This window comes from Artibeus jamaicensis, unplaced genomic scaffold, assembly GCF_021234435.1.
Source record: "Artibeus jamaicensis isolate MK-2021 breed Jamaican fruit bat unplaced genomic scaffold, CSHL_Jam_final contig_585, whole genome shotgun sequence".
NCBI lineage: Eukaryota > Metazoa > Chordata > Mammalia > Chiroptera > Phyllostomidae > Artibeus > Artibeus jamaicensis.
In genome coordinates, this window is record NW_026521894.1 from 19068697 (window position 1) to 19082886 (window position 14190).

At 38.4% G+C, this 14190-nt stretch overlaps 1 protein-coding gene and 1 pseudogene across 2 annotated transcripts in view; one reads left to right on the top strand and one right to left on the bottom strand.

The window, feature by feature from the left end:
• Positions 1-14190, bottom strand: part of PGR (progesterone receptor) — a 99339-nt gene that overhangs the window by 52740 nt on the left and 32409 nt on the right. For both annotated transcript variants that reach the window (XM_037156978.2, XM_037156973.2), the window contains exon 3: positions 10225-10341. In XM_037156978.2, the coding sequence (XP_037012873.2) occupies positions 10225-10341 (117 nt within the window). The remainder of the gene's footprint in view (positions 1-10224; positions 10342-14190) is intronic.
• On the top strand, positions 5262-7025 carry LOC119058031 (caprin-2-like; annotated as a pseudogene).

The window sequence follows — 14190 nt, forward strand, 5'->3', positions numbered from 1 at the left end:
GAAATGCAGGTATGGAGAAAAAAAGTCAATCTAAAATTTTACGATCAGTAAAATCACCATTGAAAAATGAGGTTGAAATAAAGGTTTTTTCAGTGGAAAAAAAGACTTTACTATTAACAGATTTCCACAGAATGTACTCATATAAAACAATTTATTTTAAAAGTAAGAAAACTGAATGAAAAGTTGACAAGAAAAAATTGAGCAAACAAATACATAAACACATAGGTGAAATTATTGGACTAAATAAAATAATGATTACTAATTCTGGATCATGTTCTGAAATGAATGATGTTTACTTTGTCGTGGAATTTCTACTATTTGTTTTTATGTCTGGCAAAAATATTTTATACTGGAAGACATAAAGTCTTTAGGCAATAATGCTGAACCTGTTGCAAAGAAGCAAAGGAAACTGTTATGTTGGATATTAAAATATAAGTTTTATGGTAGCCAGAAGGGCTCTCTGAAGACTGAACGGGGAAACAAATGATAAAGATCAGCAGGCAATTAAGGAATGGTGCAAATCTTTCATCATTATGAGGGTCATAATAAGAATTGCTGTAGTTTGGGTGGATTTACAGGCAATTATCCCAACATTAACTGTCCTAAATTATGTCTAGTTACATGTTATTACTTTGAATTAGCAAAAGGATGATGCTGCTGTGATCAGTCCATTGGGACTGTGCCCTAACAAACTCTCTATATAGCAGTAGCTTCAAGCAAGGACGTGAGAATGAACACTCTAAGGGACATCCTTATTCCGGGTGTGCAGGATGGCATTGAGGCTGGACAATCAGTGATCAGAAAACATTGTTTGTCTGGCTGCAGGCTTCAATGAGATGAACTGGCAGAGCAGTGTGAGAGGCACTGTCTCTGGGGAGTGCTGATTCAAAGGGACTGGATAGAAAAAGAGATGCTCTTAAACGGAAGGCTCTGAGAGGTCTAAGAAGGTAGATGGAGGCATCTACCTTCACAGGCATCCCTCACAGGAAGTCCTGCATTAAAGGGAGGGCAGATAATTTCAGTTTTTGTAGTAACTAAAGGCAGAGACTAACCTTCTACTCGACAAAAAAAAAGGTACTGTTGAGACTTCCAAATTCAAGAATTTTGGAATCCTTCAGAAAAGGAATGAAGGCTTTGATGTTTTCAAGTATAGGGAGAGAAAAAAGAATTTACTACATAACCCACACCCTATGGCCCCAAAAGTTGTTCTCTTTGCCAACCGAACTGGGGGTGAATCTAGATGCAAGAGGAGGTAGGAGAGAAACTAGCTTTCTCACATAACCTTTTACAGTTTGAGGGTAAGGCCCTCTACTAAAATAAAATAATTAAATAAATACAATAAAATAAAAAACAACCCCATAAAAATAGTCTCCAGCTTAAGAAAAGATGTCAGCGAACATAACTACGTGTTTAATCATTCCTTCATGTTGAAAGCTATTACTTTTGAAAGAGCTACTTACCTTTGTAAGAGTTTAGCATTTTTACCACAGAGCTGTATTCATTTCAAAAAAGTATTTTTTGTGAGTCATTACACAAAAATGAAAGAAGTTAGAGGTGAAACACTTAAAGTAGAAAATATATTACCATCTTTCAGGGTGGAACTATCTTTCCTGCTCTGTATCATACAGCCATGAACAAAATGCAAAAGTTCACCGTGACCTTGTGAGGGCGAGGGAAGTGATTCATTAAAAACAAGAATCATATGCAACTAAGAGGCCGAACAGCTCAAACATAATTCTCATAATAAGGACGAAGCTGTTGAAGCCAGATTAAGAACCTGAAAAATCTATGTTGTGACACATCTAGAACATTGATAGTTTGACCTCTGATGTTTTACCATAGTTTTCATTAAATGTTTTTCAGTGTTTTCTCTTGTTTCTTCTTTTGTTATTCAAATGGTCTCTGCCTCAGAAATGAGAAATCCGAGGAAGGCGTGACAAACAGGAAGGGGAGAAAAAAGGGAGGGAGGAACAGGAAATAGGATGTGGGTTCCATTTTCAGTAGAGCGATTGAGAGTAGTGAATGTGTATCATTTACTTGTGAAAAGACCTATGTTGGGGATGGAGACTGAACATTTTTACTTTTATAGAAGTACACCATCAAAAAAATTTAAGACCATTATGCTAACAAATACACTGTGGCGACTGGTTATCCATACGGGAAATAAAATAAAGTTATATCCCTGCTTTTCCACATAAAAAAATACCACCTGTAGATAGATTAAGGACATACATGTGAAAAACAAACTTTTAACATGTTAGATGATTTTTAGTAGATTATCTGTCTGATTTCAGGGTGGAAAAAGTTATAAAGGGAGACTATTGATGTGTGATTATATAAAAATTAGGAAAATAACATCATAAAGGAGGTAGAAAGTGAAGACATAGTCTACATGGAACTAACAAAGAATCAGTATGGAGTATAGAGGTAAGTTGTATGAATCATAAGAAAAACAACAACCTAGTTGAAAATGGCCAATGGATGTGAACAGCCAATTCACGGAGGAGGAAATATAAATGGCCAATAAATACATGAACAACGTTTTCCCTTACCACTCATCAAGGACACAAAAAATTAAAAATATTAGGTACAAATCTTATGCCCATTTAAAAGTCTGAAAATACCGAGTACATGTGAGGACACATCATAACAAGAAATCTAATACTCTGGAGGAAAAAAACACTTCGCAGAGTGATTTGGTGATTAGGTAATGTTTAGTAAGGTTAATGAACCAGAAATTCCCTTTCTAGATATATTACCTAGGAACTTCTCAAACATACACACAAAGATACAGGTACAGGAATGTTTATTGCAGCATGTTTTATTATTATGAAAAAATTAGAAATAATATCCACTAACATAACCAAGAAAACCACTGTGCAATGTTCATAAAATATATCACAAAGAGGTTAAAATGAAGCCCTAGTTATATGTACATATATGAATAAATCTTTAAAAAATATTGAGTGAAAAAAGCAAGATTGAAATATATAGTGTAATATTATTTATATAAAGTTTGAAAACATTCAAAATAATATTTTGTTACCTATGGATTCATACATATGAGTTAAAAATAGGAAGATGTTGAATAATTATTTAGCTAAGTAATTTGAGAGGAAGAAATAAATCTAATGGATTCAAGAGAAACATACCAGCACCTTCGAAATATTTGTAACATCTTATTCCTTATAAAACTTAATAAATATAAAATATTAAAAAGGATGTGATGTTAAAACATGAGTGACAGAGACATAGGTGATTATTTTTAAAAATTGGGTAGAAGGCTTAATATATTTCCTAATTAAATAATGCAGAAGTTTTTATATTATAGGGAATCACAAAAATAGTACTCCTTACCAAGCAAATGCTAAAACTTTTATATTATGTGAATAGGCATATTTGGCTTAGGTTAGATTTCTAATTATATTACTACACATCAATTACCACATACCAAACATCTTAGATAACATGATGAACTCCATAAAGAATAATTGGCTGATTTAAAAATTGTCTCAACTGAAGCAAAGACCCTGTTGCCAATTATTTGTGAAATAAGTTTGAATAAAATTGTTCATAAAATGTGAGAGTAGAAATGCAATTCTTTTGAATCAATCTACCTTTACATTAGTGCTTAACTAAATTAATATATTAATAAATTAAAAATATATAAGCCAATATTTGACTATTTCATCTACATCCTCAAAAATTTATATATATATATATATTTGGCCAGAACACATTTGTATCTTCTAGTGGGAAAAATGGGGTGGGGGCTTGCCCTATGGTCCAATTAGCATGGGAAAGTCTTGGTTTACATCTGTTAGCCCAATTTTAATTATTGATAGAGCTCCCTTTCATTTAAGCATTGTCCTGGTTGGGATGATAGATTTTATGGTCATCAGCCATAAAAGGAGGTTCACTGACTAAGGTAAATTATGCAGCGGTTGAAGAAATCCATAATATTTCAGGAGAATTGGGCTTCGGGATGGCACCATGGGACCTTGAGAAAGTGATGGGAAAACAACAGAATTAAGGACAGTGTGACTGGGCAGTAATAGCTATTTGATCACATTTCTCCCTATTTTCCCTTCAAATTCTGAGGCTGGGACTATTTAGCCCTGAATTAAACTCTGCCCTAAAATGGAACCAGTTCTGCCCTTACACAGAAGAGATAAGAAAACTGACGTCCATTAAAAGTTTTGCACCATATGCTCTTGATGGCAACCCTGCGCCAATGTTACTTTAGTCCATACCCCTGGAATGAAATCCTTCCCTTTTACCCCAGTTCCGAGTTTTCTCTGAAGCTCTCCTCTTCTTGTTACCCAGTTTCTTACTGAGTGTTTGTCTTGTTGTCAGCCAGACCCAAGTCTTTCTTCTGAATGAACCTGTGTGTCTCAGTGTGAGGAGGTTTCATCATTTTACTTTTCTTATTTTCAATCACTTTTCCACTACAATAGTATGACGATTAGAATAAATGCAGTTATGAATGGAAGACTACTTCAAGAGTTAGCAGTCAAAAAAAAAAAAAAACAAGCAAGCAAGCAAACTATAACAAGAGGTATTGAAATTAAGAACAAACTGATAGTAACCAGAGGGGAGGTGGGCAGGAATAATGGGGTGTGGGAAGAAGGGGAAGAGTTTTCAGGAACATGTATAAAAGACACATGGACAAAGCCAGAGGGGTAGGATAAAGGGTGGGAGGTGGGGATGGCTGGGGTGGGGAGAATGGTAAGTAAGGTAGTGGGGAATGGAGACAACTGTACTTGAACAACAATTTAAAAAAGTTTTTAAAAAAGAGCACACTTTCTCCAAATGAAAAACACCACTTTGGATCATTTACCTTTTTCCTTCTCCAAACACTCTTTCTGTGTCCTGGAAATGACTACAGAAGAAAAGACTTCACACCATGCTTCAAGTTCACTATATTTCATAGAACTTGACACAAGAACATGTACTTTTAAAAAGACCCGAAAGAGGGCTTGAATAGTGCAGTGCATTTGCCTTTAAAAGAACTAGACTGCCTCATTAAATTTTCAAAACTGCCTTGCCCTGCAAGAAATGAAAGTCTAAGTGCTGAAGACCAGATAGAGCAGTCAACGTTGTATTTTTAGGACCTTTCGGAAGGCAGTGAGAAAGAAGTGGTGGGAACAACATACAAACATATGAAAGATCTGCTGTCTAAATTGTTGAAATCAGGCTACTTTGACAATATTCCAGTCCCAAAAAATGCTCAGGGAAAATAAGTATCATTGGAGGAAGAAATGCCGATAAAATTTTAGAAGAAAATAATTACTGAAGATGAAGATGTCAAAGAGTCAGCATCTCTTACGGAACTTGCACTGCCAGAGACACAACCCCAGGAGTTTCTTAACAGGTGCTACATTACAGAATAGATGATTCAAGCAAACAGAATAAAGAGCAACCTTGAAAAGCAGATTATTTTAGAAAACCAAATATCCCCAAATGTTGGGATATGCTTACTGAACCAGATGGTGAGGAAAAGAGACAGGAACCCTTCAAGTCCCGGGGGACCTCTTCTCTTAAGCACAGGGATCTAGGAAAGCCTGCAGTCTCCTTAGAACAGAGGAAACAAGAGATTGCAAAACTCAGGTCCATTCTGCAGTAAGAATAAATGAAGCAGATGTCTCTAAACCCAAGCTAACTCCTCGCTAGTGGGAGTGAGAAACCCCTGAATTGCAAAGCAGGATACATTCAAGAGGCACAGAAGAAATGGGAGATTCCAATGCCTTGGCCAGTTCAGCTGGAGAAAGAACAGGATCTGGAGAAGTGAACCACAAAGTCTTAGACACTGTCTCTGCAGAGTGAACAGGACACCGGCAAGTCAGGGACCACTCCCATGTGTGACAACAGGATTCAGCACAGCCAGAGACTCCTAAATCCCGAGAAAATAGTGTTGATAATCAAAAACACTCTTTTATACCACAATCCCAAATCTCTCCAAAGTCCTAGGGGGTTAGCTGCAGGAAACCTCATACCAAACCCATAGATACGCCTAAGCCTAAGCCTAAGCATCAGCCTATTGGTTCTTTGTCTACCCCTTCAAAAGGATCCAGCATTGAGGAAAGAAAAACTGCAGGATCTGATGACCCAGATTCAAGGAACATGTAACTTTATGCAATAATCTATTCTAGATTTTGACAAACCTTCAAATGCGAGTCCATCATCACAGACATCTTCAACTACTCCAGGTAGCCCAGTGGTGTCTACAGAACAAAATCTATCCAATCAATGGGATTTTCTTCAAGAGGCATTACAGGCTGTTTTTTCTCCAATTACTTGTAACTCAAACACTTGCTTGGTTACTGTCAATAGGCTTCTTCAGGATCTGAAACAGAGTTTATGACCTAGAGACACCTGAGGCAGCAGTTCCCCCAAGCGAGCAACCATCTTCACTGGCTTCTCCAAATCCTCCGTCAAAGAGCCCTGGACAGAGCTTCTAGTCACCTCCAGCAGGTAGCAGTAATTACTCACAAAACATCCTTTCAAGCCATGCAGACAGTACTTAATGATAACGCACCTTTGTTACCATGGAAAGAACAAGAAATAAAAGAATCCTACTATTCAACTGGCTATCAAAGTTTTCCTACAGCCAAGTACACAGACACCACTCCAATGCCAACAGCCAGCTATGTACATAGAACAAACTGTTATTTCTCAATACAGTGCAAGTTATCCTCATGGGACTATTCAGGTAAGCAGCGGTATCCCTGCCTTTTACCCAGCACAGACAAAAGTATTTCCCAGACCTTCTCAACCATTTATCAATAGCCAGGGATCTGTTAGAGGGTATGCTTGTGGTGGGAAATACTACCTAATACGTATTGGTCCCCTGGTGGCTATGAAGGTTTTGATACTTCAGAAGACCTCCTTCAGTTCCAAACTAGAGTATCCCGAAACACCTTATCCTTAAAAAAATAATTACCAGCAGTGTTACAGGTGAAGAGGGACATCTAGTGGTCTGTGGGCAGATTCAAGAGCAGGGTGGGGTGATTCTTTTCAGGTGAGCAGCCCAGAAAAAGACGATGAAACCTTTAACAGTGGTGACTCTGGACGAAGAGACTCCCACGGCATAACCCCTGTGGATGTGCCGGTGACAAATCCAGCAGCCACCATACTGCCAGTACATGTCTCCTCTGCCTCAGCAGATGCGAGTTGCCGTCTCAGCAGCCTCAGCCTCTGATCTCATGGAACTTTAGACCAGCCTGTTGTGTTTGATCTTCTGAACAACCTGGGAGAAACTTGATTTTCAGCTTGGTAGATTTTTTTTAAAGATTTTAATTTATTTTTAGAGAGAGGAAGACAGGGAGAAAGACAGTGTGTGGTTGCTTCTCAAGTGCTCCCTACTGGGGACCTGGCCTGCAACCCAGTCACGTGCCCTGACTAGGAATTGAACCCGTGACCCTTTGGTTTGCAGGCCAGCACTCAGTCCACTGAGCCACACCAGCCAGGGCTCAGCTAGGTAGATTTAATTCTGCAATGAATGGCACTTAAGTTTTCATTTTTCACATGCTAAAGCTGGCAGTGAATGTGCCACTGTTTGTCGACCTCATAGAGAATAAAGAGGTCTTGGAATCGGCCTATGCCAATGAGACTGTTCCAGACTAGGAAACTGCTAGCAATCATGCAATTCTTCAGCTTTTCCAGGGAGACCAGATATGGTTACATTTGCAAAGGGCAGCCATTTTTGGAAGTAGTTGGAAATATTTTACATTTTTAGGCTACCTTTTTTATCAAGATTGAAAGTCAGTACACAGTTGACAACAAAAAGATGGTGTTCTAATTAGTGGGATTAAAGGAAAAGTAGTCCTTGATCTTGTGATTAATTGCTTTAGGGAAATGTTTTCCTTCCTAGAGGGAAAAAAGAGATACTTATTTTTTTTCCTCCCCAAGGTGAAAATTTTCAAGCTGAATGACAATTAGCACTAATTTAGCACTAATTTGTGATGTAGCATTGCTAGTCAAGCTATGAGTGTATATTCTTAACTGTATTAATTCAGCTTACTAAACTGACTGCCTCAAGTCCAGGCAAGTTATAATGCCTTGTTGTGCCTCAATAAAAAAGTAAAAAAAAAAAAAAGAATGTATAGAGACCTACATTTCAAATGACTTCAAAATAATAGTTACAAATACGTATTGAGCACTCAAACAAATGCTTTGGTGATCAAAACACTAAAATGAAGCTCCTGCTTTCAAATAACTCAATCTTGGATAAGGAGAAAATCCTTGAATTGAATGCTGGTAAATAAACAGCTATAAAACAGTGAGGTAAGTTCTGCAATGAAGATGTATGAGAAACAATGGGGGTGGAGAGCTGGGGGGCAGGGGGAGAGGGAGAAGGTATGAGGGTAGGAGGGAGGAAGAGAGAGAGAAGAAGAGAGAGAATATGGATTCCCAGTGCTTCATACGGGCTGGGATAGGGTAGGGTAGCTGGGTCTCATCGCTTCCCCTCTAATCAATTTGGTCAATCTTCCGTTTTAAGAGTAGGAATGCTGAAGTCAGTAGACAGGACAAGGTCCAGTCCAGGCTGGCTCGAGGGCTTTCAGCTTCCCAAATATGTAAAGCACTACATTAAACTGTGTCCCCACAAAACCCCTGCCCCTGCTACGACTGGGGGGATGGGAAGGTCGCACCCACAAACACACATACAGAAAATCACACTAGAACTTGACAAGGGGTGAAGGAAGAGTGGTGCAGACAAAAGTAAAAGACATGCGAGGACAAGTGAAAGGAGGGTGAAGATCCCAAAGGGCTGGTGGGAGACGAGCTTAGAAAAAGAGAGAGCGACTGCTAGGTGATAACAGGCCCCGCGTCCTGCATTTAGAAATTTGGTCTTTATTCCACGGATAGTCCATGAATGTTTTCTTAGAAAGAACACTGGTTCCATTGGGCCTACAGAATGCAGTTCAAACTCCACATCCCTGCTGGCCCAACAGAAATTTCAGGCTTAATTTCTTGTTGTTCCCATTAAATAATTGATCAACCACCACTGGAATGCATGTTTTGTTGTGTGTTTTTTCAGATACATGGGATTTTCATTGTAAATACCTTTCTCCCTGTCCACTTATAAAGTTTCTATTCATTCTTTGAGAACCTCCTTTCTGAAGTTTTTGCAAACTCCCCCAGATAAAAATGAGTTTTTCCTTTTCTCTATTTGCTAACAATGGATGGTACCTCTCTTAATTCACTTACTCTTCTGTTAGATAATTATTTTATTGGGGATTAGACTGCACCGCACTCAAGGGCAGCAGGGTCTGCAAGAACTACGCAAGTGCCTAACTGCAGGCAGTCACAAAATACTGGTCTAAGGCACGTCTTTCCAGAAGGTAACACAGAACACTTACAGTACATTAGCTGTTTTCAGGTGGTATATTGAATATGTAGTTAAAGAGTCATAAGTTTTAAAAATGTATTTTAGAAAAACTATAACTACCACATCAAACTCAGGATTTCAAAAATATTATTGTTCAGGAAATAGATACATGAAATGAATACTATGTTAATCAGAAATAAAAGTGTTTAGAGGTGACCTCCTTCCCTGACATTCCCTATTAATTCAGTCTGGTGACCACTTTCTACAGTGCTTATTATCCTTTGACATTTTCCATTTATTGTTCCTCACCCCATCCCCCAGCATGTAGGCTCCACAAGGGCAGGGATTTGGTCCATTTTGTTCGGTGTCATATTCCAGAACTTAAAATAGTACTTGGTAAGTGTAAGGGCCCAACATACAGTTATATAAAGAAGACGGGGAGGGACTGATGGAGAGTGAGAGGGATGGAGACTGATGCAGTGGACCAATTCGCAGCATCAGTTTTTGGTCTGGGAGGAACTTCAGCGCTCTCATTTTGCGTGTAAGGGGGCTGATGCCCAGAATGGGTCAGTGACTTACTCAGGGTCACACACGCAATGAGTGCAGAGCTCAGACTCCAACTCATGTCACTTCATTTAAGGTTGGTGGACACTCCGTAACATTTTCTTATAGGCAATAGAGACAAAGGGAGGCTTATTACTTCTCCTAACAGACCTTAACATGCTGGGAATCTACAAAGTTCATGGGATAGTACTGGTTGCTTCATTCAGACACCAATAATCAAGACAGAAGAGCAAAGCAAGAACAAAGATAAACGAGAAAATGAGGGTTTTCTGCCCCACTATTTTATAGTGTCAATATCAGTATATTATTAATGAAAACAGCAGCATTACCTCCAAGGACCATGCCAGCTTGACAGCACTTTCTAAGGCGACACGCTGGGCAGTTTTTTCTGCGGATTTTATCAACGATGCAGTCATTTCTTCCAGCACATAAATAATTATGCTGCCCTGAAAGACAAAATGGTAAAACTATTTACAATATCTAAAGACCAATGGAAACGTTATGCAATGACAACTGAAAAACAGGATAGGTACACATCAGCAGCTACATGATCGTCTCAGCCAGCCTCTTGCTTGGCAAAACTGAATGCTCTTAATGCTCCACACTTGCTCAGTATTTTCCATGTGCCTTTGGGAGCCTCCCGGAGGTGCACGTGGCTTAGAAACCAATTTCAGGGCACCTTTAAACATCTTTAAAAATATGATCTCACTCACATGTGGGTATAAAGCTGAAACCCAGAGACACAGATAGACGATAGTATGATGGTTACCAGAGGGACGAGGTGGGGTGGTAGAGGGTAAAAGGTGCCAAATATATGGTGTCAGGAGATGATTTGACTTTGGGTGGTGGGCACACAATGCAATATGCAGGTCAATATCACTGTAATGTACAGTTGACACATATATGACCATATTAACCAATGTCACCCCTATAAATTTCATTTAAACATCTTTTATCCAAGATTTGTATATCTTCTTAATGGCATCAGTATCAGAATGCCCTTAGATCTTTCTGCTATTTCAAGTTGCTGATAACCAGTAGTTAAGTTATACAATACAAAATAGTAATTTCTTGGGTCATGTTAAGTATCCAGGATCCTTTTTTTTCTTCCTTCCTTCCTTCCTTCCTTCCTTCCTTCCTTCCTTCCTTCCTTCCTTCCTTCCTTCCTTCCTTCCTCCCTTCCTCCCTTCCTCTTTCTCCGTTCCTTCCCCTTCCTTCCTTTTCCTTTCTTTCTCTCTTTCTTTCATCATTCCTCTAGACTCTACACTGGTTTCTCACAAGACGAGAGAACAGGAAACAAGATTTTCTATCCCATACAAAGAACAAGCTTAAATAAATAGTGCTCATGGATATAATTATTGTATAAAACTATGCTGTCCTCTTCTCCACTCCTAGGTCACAAATACACTGGGGAGGAAAAGCCTGAAATACTACCACCTGGAATGCCACAAACTTTTCTCATTTTTACTTCTTAAATGATTTATAACAGTACCTTCTTCTTCAATGTTTCAGAGAAAAAGTGCCCCTTTACTAGGGCTCTTAGTCTGTGTTCTTGAAACCACTCCTTCCTGCCTGCTTTCGAATCTTCCCCTACCAGCTTCCCCCTCACTCCTTCAAAATCTTTAATCTCTCCTTCTCCAGTGATGTCTTACTTTCCCCTCAAGTTTTCCCATGACAAATACTCCAGCATCAAATTGAAGGAAGGAATTCTGTCTCATTTTAAATTCTCCCTGACTCCATCCCTCCCTTTGTCATCAAAGTTATTGAAAAAGTCATCTTCATCTTCACTTGCCTTATCTAATCACCCGATTGTCATTACCTCTCAGCACACTGAGAGGTTTATAAAGTAGCCGATGTTCACTGTCCTTATAAAGTGGCTTAACATCATCAAAGATTTCATTCCTAAATACTGTGGATTCTTTCTTAACACTCTGCGTAACTTGCCACTGGCAATTTCCCTCCATACCTGACGACCCTGCTTTGTTTTTTGGCGAAGGACTCCCATGACTCTTCATACATCTTTCCAAAAGTCCCTTTTAAGTTCCCTTTGCCAATCCCTCTTCTTTGCCAATTCTTTATATGGTGTAGTCTACCGTACACACTATGTTGGTAGTTTTGTTATCTTCTCACAGCCCCAAAATCTCATCCTGAGGTTTGATCTTCCAAGCATGTCTCTGTGGGTAGCTCAAACTTTGTGTATAGCAATTATGTGGTTAATTTTTTAAATTTAATATATTGTATAATGAGGAAAATTTTGTAACATGTTAAGAAAATTCAAAACAGAACATCATTTATAATCTCATCACCATGTGACTATTTTTATTTTCATGTTTCCTTCCAATCTGCCTATATAGACCTAAAGAATACATAATATCTATTTGTTAATATTTGTTAAGTGAATATATATATATATGGTTTACAAAATCTTCATTCAGCAAGTATTTATTATTTATCAAATACATCCCAACACTATTTTTCAAATAATCCCTTTTCCCTACTTAATTGAAATGCCACTTTAATTGCTGACACTGAATACTGAAGAGCAGTTACTAAAGTCAGACTGTTTTTTGAAAGCTCAGATCTGCAGCTTATTATCCATAAGATAGTAATAACAATAACAGCAGACAATTATTAAGCACTTCGTATGTGTTAGGAACCATTGCCAGCTATCTGCATACATTAACTTAATTATCACAGCGATCTTGGAAAGTATTATAGTCCCACTGCATAGAGAGTTGACTGAGGCACCAAGTCGTTGAGTGATATGCCTAAGGCCACAAATTTTAGCTTAATTACCCTGAGAGGTAGTATAGGAGTTAAAAGTATGAAACACTATTGCTTAAGTTCAAATTTCAACCCCACTATTTATTAGCTGGGTGATCTTTGTTTTCCTTTTGCTAAGTGAAGTAAAGATAATATTAGTACCTAGGGTTGCATCAAAGGATTATATGAGCTCATGGAAGAGCTTAGAATAGTCTGGTGCATAGCAAGTACTTAATGAATGTCTGCTATAATTATGATTATTATCTCCTCCCTAAGTCTCAAATATAGTTAGATGTGTCCTAGGTATAGCCCCTCAAAATCTATACCTAGTCAAGTTACTCAGTTTTAAAGGCAACTGAAAGACTTTTTCAAATATGCAGAAAATCAAGAAATAAGGTCCTACTATACTCTTCCTAAAGAGGTTTTGAAAGATGTGACCTAGCCAACAATAGGTGAGTACAACACAGAATGTATAGGGGAGAAAGTCTGGTATGAAAGAACCAGAAATGAGGTGCATATAAATTTAAACACACAGAGGCTCTGTGACTCACAATGAGGTTACACTAATCCCACTGTAAGGTGAAAATATAGTTAAGTCAAAAATACAGTGGTACCTTGGTACTCATCATTAACTTGTTCTGGAACTCATGGTGCGTGCTGAAACTGACAAGTACCGAGCAAGTAAGGAGTGATGGAGCATCTTCTCCTGCAGGGTGCTGTCATGATTCATACAAGTTCCAGCAAGTGCAATGAGTCCTGATCAAGCACCTAGTGCTGAAACATATTTTTTTCTCATCAAAACTCAACAAGTACAAGGTTTGATGAGTTCTGGAGCTGACACGTACTGAGGTATAACTGTACATTTAATACATTTAACCTACCTAACACTTAGCTTAGCCTGGACTACTTTGACTGTGCTCAAAACACTTACATTAGCCTACAGTTGGGCAAAATCATCTACCACAAGGTCTATTTTATAATAAAGTGTCGAATAGTTTATGTAATTTATTATATATATTGCTTTCATACCATTATAAAGTCAAAAATGGTAACTGGGATTTAAAGTTCACAAAGGGCTGGGATTTGTGACCTTGGGCCCACTGGGAGAAAGGTGTGTGAACTGAACTCTGCATATAATGGGACATCTCAAAACGCGGTCTTAAGCATGGAAGTAGCATTAGAAAACACTACCAAGATATGCCAGTGAAGCCAGAAATAAGTCTAAAACTTTGGGTGGGGAGAAGAGTCATCCAAGACTGAAAACAAAACATAAACTTTGGCATTTATGGGAGGTAAATTTTCACTACTGCAGGGCATATGAACTTGTGCCAAAGAACATATGAGAGATCTGTCTGGAAAAAGTTCAGCCATTGTTAATATAACAAGAATAGTTTGCATGACATCGATGTAATCTGGCAGCCAAGGAGAGTGGACTGGAATGCACATGTGTGAACAATGATGACTTCACTGTAGTATTCAGTGGGTGCAGTAGACACCATTGAGTGAGCAAGTATACTGTGTGGCCATCACAT